Genomic DNA, 18,259 nt, shown 5'->3' with positions numbered 1-18,259 from the left:
TATAAATATATTTATTTATAAGTTAATAAATTGAATTTCGGCATTAATGTTGAATTATTAAAATAATACGCCCAAAGTAAAAATATACGCCATCTAACATTCTACAACTAAACAATAACATACCAAGATAGGCTATAGATGGCGCTACTGAAATAAATAACTCCAAACATGAAAAATAAAGATAACATTATTATTGGAATTCATATTATTTACTTTTTGTTTTACACAAGATAAATAATTTTTGTTTTAATACTGGGTCACATTTAAAAAAATAAAGGAATGTGAGAAAGATTTTTTAACATATGGCAGCACCTACGAATTGTCAATTTCCACGGAACCTTTTCGCCTCGCGTTCAAGCGAGGGAAAAAATTATAATTTAAGGTGACTTGCGCTGTGTGCTCGCATGTGCTTATTTCTCGGATAAGGTATTCGAGACCCTTCGATCGGAACGCGACAATAAAAATACAGGACTATTATATTTAAATCGTAAATTAAAATTACATAATCTTAAGCCGTACGCTTATAATCTTACATTATAATAAATATTAAATTCGCACTGCAAAATATAATTCTCTTGGACAATGTTTGTTTATTTCGAAGTGTTGTAAGCTGTTAATCGATTTATAACGAAGATGTCGCTGAAGGTAAGCTATTTTCTTATTTATTAATATTTAATAATAATAAATTATTTACTCTTGAGGGTAGATTACTTCGACTGCATTGCAGCGCATTTTATTACAAGTCGTGAATATATTTACCACTTTACCGGCGCAGTTGACATGTGCAAATTAATTATTCAGCAATACATTCATTTGAGAAGCGATAAATTACGTAAAACTTAATATTCAGTTGTGTTTTAAGGTTTCAATATAATATTATATTTTGTAAAACAATAATTTCAATGTTTATCGTTTCGTTTTCGTGATCTTTACTCCATATATTGTTATAAAATGAACAACCTTGTAAAGGTTGAGATAAAGCAAGATTTGCACAGTTTCTATATTATAAGAAGATTATAAATGTTTTTAATTGCTTATATTATTTGCATGTTGGTTATTGCAATTAACTGTTCAAATTAATTTATTTAATTTCAAAATATTAATTTCATTAATTATATATATATCTCCAATATCAGATCAGTTGTAATTAGGTATATATGAAATTATTAATGGAGAATAGCAATATATCCACCTGGGTGGTAAGGTGAATATAACAATTAAATATGTTAACATACAATTCTTATATATAAAGTTGGTTTATCTTCAAGAAGGTTTAAGTTCAGTTGTAAATTAACATAAAAAATACTAATTTCACAACAAATCGATTAATTTATAAGTTAGTTCTCAATTGTCTAACGCTAATAATAAGAATTGCTTATTATTTTCCTTGTAGGCAAAGAATATATACATTCATGATTTATGGATATAAATAAATATTACTTAATATGTTTTTATGTCATATGTTTCTGCTTAAATCATTAACAAATCTTACCTTATTTTCTGCCTAATTGTAAATCTAGTTTGTAATTTTCTATCCGTGTAAAATGTTATTTTTTAATTGTTGTTAAACAAAGTACTTTTAATTTGGATAAATAAAGCTTTCTACAATTATTTATTTAAAGAAATATTTTAATTAAAACTATGCTGTACAGTATAGTATGTCATAATATTTAATATTATATAATATGTACAAACTGCTTTCCACTATTTTACACTAATTATTGAGTACTATTTTTAGTATTTTCTTAAAAAATATTTTTTTTATAAATAGGTTGTAAGTAATTGCTATATACTATGTGATAAAACGACATCGAGATATATTGCTAATATATATAAATAATACGAGCTACATGTATGTTACCTCGAAGTATATCAATGAATGAACGACAAAAAATACGTTATTATAAGGCATATAAACAGCATCATATATAATATTTTGGCCTATGTATCTTGAATATAATGTGAAAACAAAGTCGCGTAGTTTGGTTCGGGAACTCAATTCGAGTTTCTTACGCATATTCAACGCTAATTACTTTCGTGTTGCTTATAATTATTATCTATATACGTTTTATTCACATTTAAAAAAAATCCGTTTAGCATTTTCTTTCGAAGTATATATACATGTGTTTGTAGTCAAATTACTCATCAGTGATCCCCGTTTGATTGAGTTATACAGCTGACTGATTAGAGACGACAAAACACCCGTTTACTCTCGAGTTTCTGCAAAATTAAATATTCATTTATAACTTCTGGCTATACATACATAAAAAATAAATATGTTAACATATACCGTTATCTCAAAATCAAACGTAATTGTTAACTTTTATGGCAATAGTCGATAATTAAATTAAATAATAGAAAAACGGAAAAAACGGCAACGATCACGCTTCGATTCGATTGCTATAAAGTAACAATTTGTTTGCAAATTTGGCTCCCAGGTTTCTTCATGACGTTTTCCCTAAGGGTTGAACTGAACACAAGATACAATAAAAAAGAACATGATGCACCTTTTCGGTTAGATCTATGTGTTTTAAATTATCTTACAGTAAATTCATTTTTCCACACTTTAATCTGCTTTATTTTTTTAAAAGTAGGACTAAAAGAGATAGAAAGTTAAGACCCATATTTTTTTAGATGTGTTTATTAAGTTACAAAATGCAGATATTTTGCAAGTGTGTTGCAAGTCCACGTTTAGTGTGGTCGGGTGACAGCCTGGGGCGAGGTCCATATTTAGCAGCGGTTCGACCTGTTTCAAACCAGTCCGAGGCTCAGTCACTGAACCGCAAAATCATCTGGAAGTAGGTTGTTTTTTAACAGATTATACCTGTATAAATAACTTAAGGTCAACTATAAACTGTGTAACTATTATATATACTAATGTGCGTTTTTATAAAGCGTTAATCTCGTCTGGCAGTCTTGACATTTTTTTTAAAAGGTTTTACACTGATATAAAATCACACTACGATTTACAAACGCGGGCAAAAATGCACGGAGCAGCTAGTTCAGTAGTGTAGTTCACATAAACAATGGTACCAGACAATGTTTTATTAGCGTAATGGATTTTTATAACAGTTGTCGCAGAAGTCATGCAAAAGCTACTGAAAAATCCTTTGACAAATAAGGAATTCAATCTTCTAGCCGGACTAAATATACGAAAAAACTGGACTTTTTGTCTCCAGAAATGAAAAGTTATCTTTCAAAATCAAATTAGTCGAGACATTTACGTATAACAATTCGTTTATATAAAACTAACGGGACTATTGTTAACAAATACGATCGTTTTAGAAGATCGAGCGATGTGGGCTTTATTTATTAAAACTATAGCCAAAAACAGAGGAAATTAAGTCAACGATTGTGAATCTAAATAACCCTGCTAAATTAAAACTATTCATTTGATACCAAATTTTGTATGTTTTTTTATCGTTTGGCGTTTTACGGGAGTCATATCCGACATGTGTGATTTAATATAACTTTACATAGCCTTTGACACGCCAAATTCTTAAGACGAAGTTAACGACACTTCATATGTCAAAACTTATCTTACTTTTTGCTCCTAAAAAGCTTCGCGGATGCGTTATCTACCAGAATTCGTAATTAACGTGGAAGCAATGATTTATTAAATCTAATATTTTAAATGAAATTTAAAATATTAAATTAAATTTCATATAAAATATTAGAAAATTAGATTTATCGTTAAATTCGTTATCTGTAAAAATAATGTTGTCGGGCATCCTGAATTCAGTTTTAAAATACCTTTATTTCAGGTTACACGTTACCCGCTCTTCCTACTACTTTTACAAATTAGTAGGTTTGTATTACTATTAACACGATGTTTATCAGCACATAAAAGAAAAACAATAAGAATAAAAACAAAATATAATACCAAGTAACGCTTTCAACTACTGTGTGTAAACACACTTTGTGCACGTTTTGTGTATGTGTGATTGTGTTTGATCATGTGTTTGTCGAATATGAATATTTATGATATGAATTTATATTTGTCACTTGAATCTAGACTATATTTATATATTTTAAACCGCCAGGCTGCCTTATGAAAGGGCACTAGTCGCAAAGGGGCCGTGCGACCCCGCGACACTTTAGCCACATCCATATTCGTATATCTGTATAGAAAACGCTGTATGATTTTCATAAGCAAACGTAACATGTACACAGTGAAAACAGTGTGAGTTAGTAAGGGGAGAGTATCAGTATTATGTATCAGATAAAATCGTTTATTTTTACGTGTGTGTTTTCTGCAAACACATTTTAATTCATTTTTTTTTGTTTCTTTATTAGAATCTGTAAAAAACCTTTACGTATTTCTTGCTTGTTCTGAAAGAATTTTTTGTTGTATGTAAAAATTAAAAGAAATAAATTTTAATGACATTTCGGACCAGAATATAACCTCAACATCCTTAAATGTCGAAGATAATACACATAGCTATAGTTCGAAGCGATATAACGGTATCTCATGTCTAGACAGATGGAAACTGAAATGAACCGTTTAAACATTTTGCATATAAATGCGTTGGGTGACGTGAACGATTGTCTATGAGTAATACATAATAATTATAACACACACATATAAGATGCATTGGATAATACACTAAAGATAAATGATTCATTGTTTGAGTGAAATTAAATTATATATACCTAGAAGCTTTGTGCAAGCTCGTCTGGGTAGGTACCACCCACTCATCAGATATTCTACCGCAAAATGAGTTGAGTGAGCCAGTGTAATTACAGGCACAAGGGACATAAAATCTTAGTTCCCAAGGTTGGTGGCGCATTGGCTATAAGCGATGGGTTGACATTTCTTATAATGCCAATGTCTAAGAGCGTTGGTGACCACTTACCATCAGGTGGCCCATATGCTCGTCCGCCTTCCTATTCTATAAAAAAAAAAAAAAAATGTCTAAGGGCGTTTGGTGACCACTTACCATCAGGTGGCCCATATGCTCGTTCGCCTTCCTATTCTATAAAAAAATATATATATATCATATGTACGCAAATTAAAGATCTTACTAGTTTTTCATTAAAATATATCACTTGCATGTGACTAAAATATATAAAAAAATATTTTTTTCATAGTGCAACAATTCGCTTTCAAATTTGAAATTTTACCCGCATCGCCTATACAAGTCTGAAAATAAGCGATATTGTATTTACAATATCGCTTACGCTGAGTGATTTCATTCTCATCTAGGCGCATCCCACATAAACTTATTTAGAGTGAAACTACATCACCATCTTCTATGTCTCTCCCATAAATGTAGAAAGAATGAGAAATTGAGGACACAAGATTGTGTCAAATTGTCAATCAACCTTTCTCTCTTTAAAAGGGTGCACAGAATAGTAAATGTATTTTACAAGGCTTTAATATATTTCGCTTGACAAAGGGAGATAATTTATGTTATTAGCTGTGAAATATGTAAAAATAGATTGAATTGTATAACTTTATCTGTGGCATTTTCGTGTGTGCATTCGAAATTTAATTTATCGATGAAAGTTAAATGTTACTATATATAAAAAAGGGCAACAGACGTGTGCTTAGTGCGGTTAACAGTGTCAACTTTCGCGCCAAAACACGATATTGATACATACCTTACTACGTTCATATCTGTTTTTATTTTATTTTTTTTTTATTTATTAGGGAAACATACAGCATATCGTATATTACAACTTAATATAATAATCATATTTTAACACTTATGCCAGTTAAGTTTCCACTACTGTTTTAACAGGGAAGTGGACTAATTTTGATGTTACATAAAATATAACTATTTATGACAAAGTACAATTTTAACGTAAATATGGTTATGGTTAATTACTAATAAGTATTTTTCACAAGATTATAAAATTTACTTAAACTATTTTTAAACAGATCAATGTGGTTGTATTTTCTATTATGACTATTACAAGATCTTAGAATAAAAGAATTTTTGAAATAATTAGTTTTATAAATGGGTATTGAAAAAGTATCCTGAGAGCGAGCGTTAAAACGAGGACACTTAAATAAAATCTCACTGAGCAGATATGGAGAATCAATTAAATTATTTAATATTTTGTAAAGAAACATTTGGTCTCTTTGTTCTCTACGTTCTTCAAGTGGCATAAAAACAGAGTCAGGAAAAGTAAATTTGTATCGCAACCTCCTGATAAATTTGTTTTGTATATTTTCAACTTGTAATGACCTAACGGTCATTACAAGTTTTCGTAGTTCTTTTAAAAATTATATATGATAAAAATCATGATAGCGATTATGTCGCTCTGGTACCTTCATATCATAAATAATTTACTTTCATTTAAAAGCATCCATTACAAATTATACTTAGGTATGAAAATGCCAATAGGGCTGATCAGAGAACAATTTGATACGATATATATATGCATATTAAAAAAATGTTTAAATATATATAGATTAAATTTGGATTTGAAAACAGCCCAGTGCATAGAACATGTAAATCTTAAACGAAGGTCGCGGGTTCAAACCCAGGCAAGCACCACTGAGTTATAATTTGCTTAATTTGTGTCTATCGTTTTATCTTCTGGTCGTCGGAGATTGTCGGAGAAAATATCGTAAGGAAACCTGTGGTAGGTTTATATCATGTATTAAAGCAACGTGGTAGAATGAACTCCAAAAGTTCTTAAAAGGGGAGGAGGCATTTGTCCAGCTGTGGGTCATGGACTGTTACTTCGCTGTGTACAAGAAATATATAAATATAGATATAGTTCTTTACATAACCGAGTTTTGTATAGCATACATAATTAAATTATAACCTCAAGTGACAATTGCCGGTCATAACAATGCAAACGGTTGCGGAGTCGTGTGATCGCTTTGTTTGTCTGCTTGTCACGGAATAAATGCAAGGAATACAAGGTCGCATCATTCATCATATCTAAACATACAATGCCATAAGAACATATGAAATGTACTGTTACCTAACGGTCATTACAAGTGACGTTGACGAAAAAAAAGGGAGTTTCTCCTCAAGATTACGTACCCTAATAAACGAACATCATACACTATATCATTTTAAATCAAACTAAATATTCGGTAGAATATCCAAAAGAACAACGGCTTCTATTAGGTTAGGGTCTATAAGATTGATCCGTTCATTTGATACGATGTTTATGTAAAATTATCTTTACTGACATACATGAGAAAGTAACCCTGTCCAGCTGTCCGTCCTGCCTGCTGCACTAGTAGTAAATAACTTGACTGCCTCGTTGGTCTAGTGGCTTGATGTAAGGCCGCAGACCCGGAGGTCCTGGGTTTAATTCCCAGGTCGGGCCAATAAAAAGTTATTGGGTTTTTCTGTCAGAAAATTCTCAGTAGCAGCTCGGAGTCTGGATGTTGGATATGTATACTCACGTGCCTCGGAAGGCACGTAAAGCCGTTGGTTCTGCGCCTGAACTCTTTCCGGTCGTATTGCCGTCCCATCGGATAATGAGAGTTAGGGAATAGAGAGCGCACTTGTGTTTGCGCACACATTTGTGCACTATAATATCTCCTGCGTAGTTGGTTAATCTCTCTTGAGATTAGTCGCCGTGGCCTAAATCGGTCTGGAGGACATTTATTATTTTTATTCGTAGTAAATAAATGAAAACAGACATGAATTACTAGTCAGTGCCAAGTATGCATCCATAATAATGATAGGTCAAGTGTTCCAGTCAGTTCGTGTACTGTTCTTATACGAAAGATGACAACCAGTATGATGTTCGGGTAGATCGCCTCTTGGAATTAGAGCATCCTTTCAATATAAGAGTTAACATTTACCCGTCCGCCTATTTGTTAAAAAGCAACGTTTTCCTCCTTAGTCAGTTAGAACAGTTACTAATTAGCGATTTTAATTCCGTTAATTTATTTATTAAGGGCTCGACTTTCTCTTTACTGAAGATAGTTACTTCTTGAGTTCTCAGTTCTCTGTTCGTCATAATTATTAAAATCATCATCATATGTTATATTTATTACGTTTTTTAACGTATAATACATACATATTTTTTTTTTTTTATATTCGCCGGGAGGGCAAATGACTCTACTCCACCTGTTGGTAAGTGGTAGTAGAGTCCAAACGCGACGACGGCCAGTACAGACGGGAAAAACGTTCTGCACTAGCCACCTTCGCCTTGCCGGCCCGCAAGATGCCTCTTCACGCCTCGTTTGAAGGAACCCGGGTTGTAAGAGGAGGGGAACACGTGAGCTGGTAAGGAATTTCATTTTTTGGAAGTGCGACAAAGAAAGGAGTTGCCAAATTTCTTTGTTCGCGATGGAATTGATGTCACAGTTAGGCGCTGACATCGAGAACCAGCTCGCGTGGACTTAAGAAGGAAGGGGGAAGCAGGAATTAGAGAGAATAATTCCTCAGAGCACTCGCCGTGATACAGTCGATAGAAAGCGCTCAGTGCTGCTATCTCACGACGCAATTGTAAAGGTTCAAGGGTGTTTGTGACCTTTACGTCGCCAATAATGCGTACGGCACGTCGCTGCAACCGGTCCAAGGCCTCAAGTAGGTACTTAGCGGAGCCATCCCAAAGGTGCGAGCAATATTCCACGCAAGACCGTACCTGTGTTTTGTACAGCAGGCACAGTGGTTGTGGCGTGAAAAAGCGCCGCACCTTGTTCAGAACTCCGAGTTTCCGTGAAGCTGTTTTTATAACAGCCTCGATGTAATCCCTTGGACTAAGGTCGCAGCGAACGTCAATCCCCAGCATGGCGATTTTGCTTTGCATCACCAGCGGAGTACCACAGAGGGTGGGAAGAGGGGAAAATGTTGACTTTTTCGCCGTGAGAGCGCATACCTGTGTTTTCTTGGCATTAAACTCAACAAGATTATCAGAGCCCCATTTGGCGATGAACTCTAACGTCCTATCGAGTTCAATGACAAGATTCTTCCGCCTCTCCTCAATTTCCGCTCGCCCAACCACTGCGCGTCCGTGGTATCCACCATGCACTGTACTATCGTCTGCATAGCAATGTATGTTCCCAAGAGAGAGCATATCATTGATATGCAAAAGAAAGATTGTGGGAGATAGCACAGATCCCTGGGGGACCCCAGCATTCACTACATAGAATTGTGAAGCGCAACCATCTACTAAAACACGAAGGCTACGCTGCCAGGAAGCTGGCAATCCAGGTGCATAGCTGAGCAGGCAGACCATATGCCGGCAGCTTGGAGAGAAGACTTCTGTGCCAGACCCTGTCGAAAGCCTTGGAGATATCGAGGCTGACAACCAACGATTCTCCATGCTTGTCGATAGCTTCACCCCAGAGGTGCGTTACGTACGCTAGAAGATCACCTGTGGACCGTTTTGGTCGAAACCCGTATTGACGATCATTAATTAAAGAGTGATCTTCTAGGTAATGGATCAGTTGGTTGTTTAAAATCCGTTCCATCACCTTACAAAGTACTGAGGTGATAGCTATTGGCCGATAATTTGCCGGGTCAGACCGATCCCCTTTTTTGGGAACCGCTTGCACATTAGCTCTTCTCCAAGCCTCCGGCACACTTCCCGAAGAGAGAGAAAGTTGGAACAGGCGCGTTAACACAGGAGACAGCTCCGCTGCGCACTTCTTCAGCACTATGGCTGGTATTCCATCGGGACCGCTAGCTTTCCGTACATCAAGTGATTGCAGCTCCGCACGCACATCACGTTGCCTGATTTTAATGTCAGGCATCGTATGGCCACATGCAGGTATTGTAGGTGGCAGTGCACTACAATCATCGATGACGGAATTGTCGGCAAAGAGTTTAGCCAGGAGATCAGCTTGCTCTTGCGGACTGTGAGTTAGCGATCCGTCCGGATTTCTGAGCGGTGGCAGCGAAGGTTGGCAGAAATTGTTTTGCACAGACTTGGTCAGACGCCAGAAGCTACGGGAGCCCCTAGGATGCGAAACAAGGTCATGACCAATCTGTACAATGCGCTGTGCATCCGCTCTCGTGTATGCCTTTCTACAGGACTTGGAATTTTTATTATAGTTTGCTTTCAGTGAGTCAATGTTAGATGCCCCGCTAATGCAGCCGTTGATCCACTTGCGATATGCCGCCTGCTTAGCTGATACAGCATCGGCACATTCACGAGTGAACCAACGGTTACGCGTACTCCTACTGACGAGATCTGAGCTAGGAATGTAGTATTCCATTCCCAGCATGATCTCGCCAGCAACAGCAGCGGCACCAGCTGTCGGGTCATTCCCACTGAAGCAACGTTCCTTCCAAGGGACCGACGCATAGTAATCGCGCATACCGTCCCAATCCGCCGACTTATAGTGCCAAACGCGACGTTTGCATACCGCTAGTGGCGGCAGCTTGGCCTGTGGCACTCTGGTAGAAATAAGGCTGTGATCCGAAGAGCCAAGAGGAGCCTGAAACACAACCTGATATTCCACTGGGTGAGAAGTCAGCAGAAGGTCCAGTAGAGAAGGTGCTTGCCCATCAATGTCTGGGATCCTGGTGGGGTGATCAACCAGTTGGGTCAAGTCATGTGTGAGAGCAAAAGCATGAGCAGTCCTTCCAGCATGGTCAGTTTTGAGGGATTTCAACCAGGATTCGTGGTGAGCATTAAAATCCCCCAAAAACACCAATTCCGCGTTAGGAAATTGCTCTTGCGCAGCATCTGCCACCCGACTAAGATGGTCAAATAATCGGCTTGTCTCCAAGTCACCATTGTGGGATCTGTAGAGGCACACGTAGACTCGGCTCTGACGAACAAGCATACTCCGGCTTTCGCTTATATAAAAACTAGAATAACAGCCGATATAGAACAACATTCCATTGCTGCTCCTGTTGAGATTTTGAGGAGAAGGTTTGAGCTTATTCACTATTTCATGGAAATTGGTCTTTGGCGTTGAGTTGAAGGTTATTTTTTATACCATCAAGGAATCGTGGTAGGACCTGGAAGTTGTGCCTGTTTTGGAAGCTGTACACTAGCTCACTCGCCCTTCACACCAAAACGTATAAATACAAAGTATGTTTCGCGGTATAATAACTTATGAACAGGTGACTCATTTAGATGAGCCTGCATATACCTCCTACCACAAGTGTAGGTAAATATACATCATGCATATCCAATGCAACTTAACAAAATTACTTGTTAATCTTGTTCAAATACGCCAATTTATTGTTATCAAAATAACAATATTAACAAATCATATACATCATCGATTCCAGTTAAAACGCACGGTTAACTTGTTCTCTGCCGGTTAATTGTACTTCGGCATGTAATAAGTGTGTAGTTGATGAGATAATTAGTCGTGTGTTCCTAATTCGCGATAATAAACTAGTTAAACGCGGCACCGTTGCGCAAGCGCAGCTCAAACCGGTCGTTTTACTGTTTGACAAGCTGAGATGTCCGCACTAAGTATTACGTCTTGCTAATTGTTTTTTTTTTTAGTATTTACTTGAAATATATTTAAGTTTTTTTTTCGGATAGCTAGGTCTTTTTGGTATGGTGCTGATTAGCTGACGATGATCTTTATTGTTTTGTGAAGCTTAAGTCTAAATTTGTATGTAAATAATGTGAAGCTTTATTATAAGTTGAATAACTTTACACTAAATGTTTTCAGCTGGGATATTAAGGCACGTTATTTAACTAAACGTTTATATTTAACCTTTAGCAAACCAATCTATTTCCTCTAATTTAACAAAACTCACTGACGAAACTCGTGAAAAATTAAACAGGTTTCTCCTCTAATTGTCTATTTTAGTAATTTTCAATAGCAACTTTCGTATGACCTACATCTTGACATTTTGTTAGGAGCATCGAGCCAAATGGGTCAACGACTTCACACTATTTCGCAACAAAGTTCATACTTGTGGGTAGAATAGTCAAGTTATAATTTTTTTTTCCAGAATCACCTATCGGTTTTCATTAACGTCTGACCAACATTTAATAGCCTCGCTAGTGCCCTGTAGAAACAACGATATTAGCCGTCTATGTACATGAGTACTTACGTATTATAAACTATTTGCTGTTTACATTGTATTTTACTTAATACGGAGCAAATTTTTTTTTAGAATATAGAAAACAAACATGATGTAAATAAAAGCACGGACACACATGTCTGAGAATAATGTTAATTGAAACAATAAAAAGTACCCCTTTGGCCCTTCACGCATTGTCAACGCGCTGCCAAAAATGCTTTTATGGGCCTTTTGTTTTAATCACACTGACTCACTACCGGAATAGCAACAAAGCTTGTACAAAGTTAAAAAAAAGTTTTCGATGATGACTTACTGATGATTAATTTGTGTAGCGAATAAATATTATTAATGATAAAATTAATATAAAATAAATATTTTTTTTTTCTCATTAATAAGCTGCAACTGTGATACAAGAACATAGTAATAAAAAATTATGAAAAGACAATTTAATTATCCAAATTTATAATAATATATATAGTATTTTATACATACTTATTGCTGCTTATGTAAAGTTCGTTAGCATTTAAGTAATCTTGACAGTTTACTTAAAAATATTTAACTTGTGAATGAAAAGATAAACATTGTATGATAGATAAACTCAGGTGAGACATTATACTTATTAGCATATTATGCTAAATATATGCGGGATTTAACTATGACGTTATTATTTAAAAAAAAAAACAAAAAACATAGACAATAAAAATTTATAATTAGCCTCTGGTAAGTATATGTATTCCTGTATTTATTTAAATATTATTACAAAAATAATTTACAGCTTTCGTTTTTTTATAAAATATATATAATAAAAGTTATTCCTACATAGTGAATTATTTATAGCTTATTTCATTGTTTTTATTATAAAGTTACTCATTAAATTTCTTTATTATAAATATAACTTTTTTTTTGGGGATAATTGCAAACATATTGGATTATCATCACGAGGTTATCATTGGCGATCATACATCACACATTTCAAATACGAGTATATTGTGTGTGTGTGTGTATCAAAATGTTTATTACTCACCAGACCCGGAGCTAATTGTACTCATCTATCACACGTAACATAATACATAACAAAATAAACGATAATTTCTAAAACACATTTTACGATGGTCCAATTCGTGAAGTTATGAAGAAGTTGCGCTTTACGCTGATCAGCGTGAATTGAATGAGCAAAAAATAATTCCATAGTCACATTTGTCCTGAGACCTAGAATGTTTTTCTAATGATTACGCAACAAACAAAACCGTGACCCGATATTTTGTTAACCAGCTGACGAACTACTAACTTGACCTTTCTGTTGATATATACAAAGCCTACAAGGTTTTAAACATATACATACCTTTCCTTAAATATATTTGATGCTCAAGCATCAAAATATAACAATTTTTGATTGATTTATTTAATTTAAGGTCAACCAACAAAACTCACCCAAAAAAATTAATAGGAATTAAGTGTTATCACACATAAAAGTGAAATTAATGACATTTAACGAAAAGTTATTGCTCAAGTTATTTTATCGCTCTTGTTTCTTTGAAGTAATTATTTTCGTAAAATTATGTGTGCATATGTATATTAAAATATGTTTATATTTTGTTATTATATTATGTTTCTAGTAGTGTTGTAATACCACTTGTACTTTATATTATACTTTTAATATTAAGTGTTTATTTTCTTTCATTATTATTTCAGATGCTTAGTCTTTTTTTGCATGTCGTGGTCACCTATAAATATGGCAACTTTTACTCTTATATTAATTTGTAAACTTCTAATATGTAATTATTACTCAATCATGTTGGTAATCCTAAATAAATAAATATATATAAAAGTTAGCGTATATTGTATTACATATTAGGTACGTAGCTAGGACCCTCTCAATTTTCATCTTTGTCCAAAATTTCTCAGGCGAAGCCGCGAAAATGATTGCTCGAATTTATTTTGTAAAAGATAACAATTTATACGTCAATGTATGTTTTATTATATATTTTGTTGTAACGTCAGAATATAAAGGATGTTTCTAAAAATAATATTTATTGTCTGTCACGTGTTTCCTCCATTCCGCATTGAGGCAGAGTGGTGGAATAAACTCCACACTTTCTATAAAAGCAGTTGAGACTTTAGTTCAGCAGTGGAACGTTTACTTGTTACATACTATAAATTTGGTATTAATTGAATAATATCCAAAATATGTTTTATTATAATGTTACTAAGTTACTAGTGATTAAAAAAATATATGTAGGTAACATTTCATGCTAATTCATACTAAGTATATTTAATAGCTTAGTCAGCGTTTCCTATATAAATATTCGTTTACACTATCGATTGTGGGACTTTCCCGTTCAACGATGTAGCCAGGACATATGTGTATACTTTGAATTGTAACGTGGAATTGTAAATAGACCAAAGTTATGTGATTTAATATTTAAAAAGGCGAATGAATTTATAGTAATATCAAATAATAATAACAACACCAAAATCACAGCTGTTGCTTGATACAAACCTTAAATAAATCCCATAAAGTTCATCAAATGAAAAAATATTATTATTTTGATAATTTTAATAAATATATTCAAATCAAACTTAAAAATAGCTACTGTACAAATAATGACGGCGTGGAATGGTGGTAAGAGTGCTAGCAGCCTTTTCTCGTTAAATCACAATTCTGATTCTCTGGACGAACAATGAACCAGCTTCTGCAGATTCAAGTATTTCAATTTCAAACGGAACAATATATAATTTTAATAACGAATATTCGAGGGAGACGAATGTCTATAATAAGGGCCCATCCACTTTTACCACGTCCCCTTTGATCACGACTAACTCGAGAGGGCTCAATGAGAGCAGGAATGGCGATGGTGGCAAGAGCCTTTTTTATTATATTATTCAAATTACCGTGACAAAAACCATAACTGCAAGCATTATAAGATATTATAGCGAAAAGCACACAGTTATACTATATTATAAAGCTGGAGAGTGACTCAATGCGATAATCTCGGAAACTATGGGATATTATACTGAGAAATTTTATAGGCTATATAACTTCACACTACGTCACTTAGGTGCAATGCAGTGCTATAGATGTCATCAATGAGCAAAGCATATGAAACACGCAAGTGGAATCTAAACTGAACACGGATAAAAACATGAGTACAGCTATATTGTCAGCTAGAGAACTTGAATGGAAAAAATTGCACGTCTCATTAAAAAATAACTTTTTGCGCGAAACAGCCCTCTTATTGTTGAAGATTATAGAAATTCACGCTCCTAAGAAGCGGAGGAGAATATAAACGTCAAACTGTCTAGCAAACTGAAATTAGCATGTATTTTGTATATCCAAATTTGATAGCGCAGGGCATTGTTGTTTGTATCATTAACTATATATATTTCGTAATCTATATTTTAAAATTATTTGTTCTATTTTTTATACAGATCTGTCAATCTTAATTGGCCGGACGTTGTACGAATCTTCTGTTATTATCTCAAACATACCGCCCACGTGTTCCTGGCCATCAAAAACACGATCTTTTATAGGGCACGTTTCGTAATTTCCGTCGTCTGATTTTCAACGTCAAAAGAAAACATACTTTTTTGACAAAATAACGAAATACGTTCTCAAAACTTATTCTAAAAACACAGCTGGCTAGACGCATCAAATATATTAATTTTGTAAAGAATTGGTTCTGAAGTGATGTTTTTGTATTCTTGTCTGACTTAATTATCAGTATTTTTAACTGCACATTCGTATTTTCTGGCCTTTCACTAGTAATATATATATATATATATATAGTATTAATATATATATATTTTTTTTCCGCTGAAAAAACGCATTTACGCGTTTCCCCCACTTGAAGTGGGGGGATATGTGGGGCTCGCCGCCGCTGAAGGCGCCGGAATACCCACCAAAAAACCAGCGATACCCACACCGTCTTTTCGGGGGACGCCACGGGATCGCTTGCGCATACTACCGTGACGTCCCGACGGTAGGCTGCCTCTTCAGGCCTCCAAATTCTAGGGGGTTCTCGGGTTACATACACCCCCTATCCCCGGCGACATTTACGGCGGGAGGAGAAGGTTTGCATAGCGCCGACGTCTTCTCCCCGGTCTTCTTCGGCGAAGCGGGTCAGCGGAAGCACTGTTCTCACGCTCCCGCTCCGCGGCCTCCTTCTGCGACATGACGTTTTCGCAGAAAGAGACCATCTCCTTCTAGCCCCTCTCGCTACCGATCATGGCGTTTATCACGCTCAGCAGCGAGAGGTCTCCACCTACAATGGCCGCCAGGTAATGGCGCTGAGGCCCCCATGCAGCACACTCAATCAGGGTGTGACGCGCCGTGTCCGAAGGCGCGCCGCACTCGTGGCAGGAGGGAGTGACCTCCCGCCTCGCTATCCGGTGCAGATACCTACCGAAGCAACCGTGCCCGGTAAGTACCTGCGTCAGCGTGAATGTGAGTGTGCCGTGACTCCGTTCCACCCAGCGACTCAAGTGGGGACGGACCGCCTCCACTGTCGCCAGGCTTGCCGAGGGGGACCCCAGGTCCTCCTCCCACCTGCGAATCAAGGCTCGCTGGGCTAGAGCTGGGCGGAGGTGGAGCGAGTCAGGACTCGCTCCACCTCCGCCAATCCTGGACGGTCACCACTCGACCTCGCTTCCACCCGGAACCGGTACACTTCCGCAAGCACCTCTGCCTGGAGTTCCCAAGGCGGATCGCTCGCGAGAAGTGTCGCTGCCGTCCATGACACTGTACGGTAACCACGTATCGCTCTCACCGCTATGACTCTCTGTGGTCTCCGAAGAAGAGCCTTGTTACGAGCAGTGAGAGCGTCCACCCAGATGGGTGCACCGTACAGCGCCATGGAGCGCAGCACACCAGCGTATAATCGCCGGCAAGGTGTTTCCGGCCCTCCTACGTTGGGTAGAAGGCGGCCCAAGGCGGCAACGGCGTTGATGAGCTTCGGGCTGAGTTGGACAAAATGCTGCCCGAAGCTCCATCTTCCATCCAGAATCAGGCCCAGATACCTCATCTGGGCCTGCACCTTAATCACCGTTCCCTGGACGGTGATAGACGCTCCTCGAGGGGGACCTCGACGTGGACCGTGGAATAGGAGGGCCTCCGTTTTTGTTACAGAGACCCTCAAGCCCAGCATCCTGATTCGATCCATCGTGAGCGACACTCCGACCTCAGCCAAGCGGGCTGCCTCCTGAAAAGTACGTCCCGTCGCTGTGATGAGGGTGTCGTCCGCGTAGCACAGCACCCCCATCCCGGGAAGGACGGGTGCCCGCAGGAGCCAGTCAAAGCCGACGTTCCACAGGATTGGGCCGAGAACCGACCCCTGTGGAACGCCGCAGCCTACTCGACGCCGGACAAGTCGCCCATCGCCCCCCTCCCAGAGGACCACCCGATCCTGGAGGTATGCCCCCAACAGCCTTCTGAGATAGGAAGGCACCCAATGATATCGAAGCGCCTCCCTTATTGTCCCGAAAGGAAGACTATTGAAGGCGTTCGCCACGTCCAGCGATACCACCAGGACCACGTCCCTCCATGGTCCGGGTCTTCAGGGTGTTCAGGGCGTCGATAGTTGATCGACCCGCCCTGAACCCAAACTGAGCCTTTGAAAGACCCGGTCCCACCTCCTCGAGGTGCTGAACAAGACGGGCAGTGACAATCTTCTCGAAGAGTTTGCCCGTCTCATTCAGCAGCACAATTGGCCTGTATGCCGAGGAAGAGCTTAGTGGCCGCCCCTCCTTCGGCAACAGGACCAACTTTCCTTCCTTCCATAGCTTCGGAAACTGCCCACTAGAAAGACACTCGTCGAACAGTTCCCGAAGCCTCCCTCCTAAGTGCTCCAGGGCGTCACGCAGAACACGTCCTGGAACCCCGTCCGGACCCGGCGCTGTTCTGGCCCTCAGTCGATCAAGGGCCATCTCCATTTCTCGCTCCATGATATTTGGTGGAGCCATATTGTCATCTGTCATGGAGAGAGGGGCCATACTTGGTGGGACGTGCTCGCCTGAGTTAGGAAATAATTCCCTAACCAGGCGCAGAAGAAGATCCGGCGGTAGCGTTTCCGTAACAGGAGCGCCGTGTGTACGGAACTTCCCTCGCACACCACGATACGGGCGCCCCCACGGGTCCCTGTTCAGGCCCACCAGAAGCTCCTCCCTTGCTCTCTGCTTGGCACAACTTATCGCCTGCTGCAGCTCCTTTTTCAACTGGCGATAAGCGGCCCACAGCCGTCCCTCCAAGTCCGTGTCGAGGCCGTTGCGCCTGCGACAACGGACGTAAGCCCTCCGCGCCCGGTTACATGTCGCCCGCAGCTCTGCTATTTCGAGCGACC

General features: G+C 37.9%; 1 protein-coding gene across 2 annotated transcripts in view; it reads left to right on the top strand.

The window, feature by feature from the left end:
- Positions 1 to 339: 339 nt before the first annotated feature.
- LOC126770223 (ankyrin repeat domain-containing protein 29) overlaps positions 340 to 18,259 on the top strand; it is a 39,268-nt gene continuing 21,348 nt past the window's right edge. The window contains exon 1 of one of the 2 annotated variants that reach the window (XM_050489492.1): positions 340 to 645. In XM_050489492.1, coding sequence (XP_050345449.1) covers positions 634 to 645 — 12 coding nt within the window. In that variant the 5' untranslated portion in view covers positions 340 to 633. Of the gene's footprint in view, positions 646 to 3,765; positions 3,809 to 18,259 lie in introns of those variants that run through there. The other variant, XM_050489494.1, reaches the window with a different exon arrangement.

This window comes from Nymphalis io, chromosome 8 (assembly GCF_905147045.1).
Source record: "Nymphalis io chromosome 8, ilAglIoxx1.1, whole genome shotgun sequence".
NCBI lineage: Eukaryota > Metazoa > Arthropoda > Insecta > Lepidoptera > Nymphalidae > Nymphalis > Nymphalis io.
The sequence above is the reverse complement of the archived record's forward strand: the minus strand, read 5'-3'. Positions and strand labels throughout refer to the sequence as shown.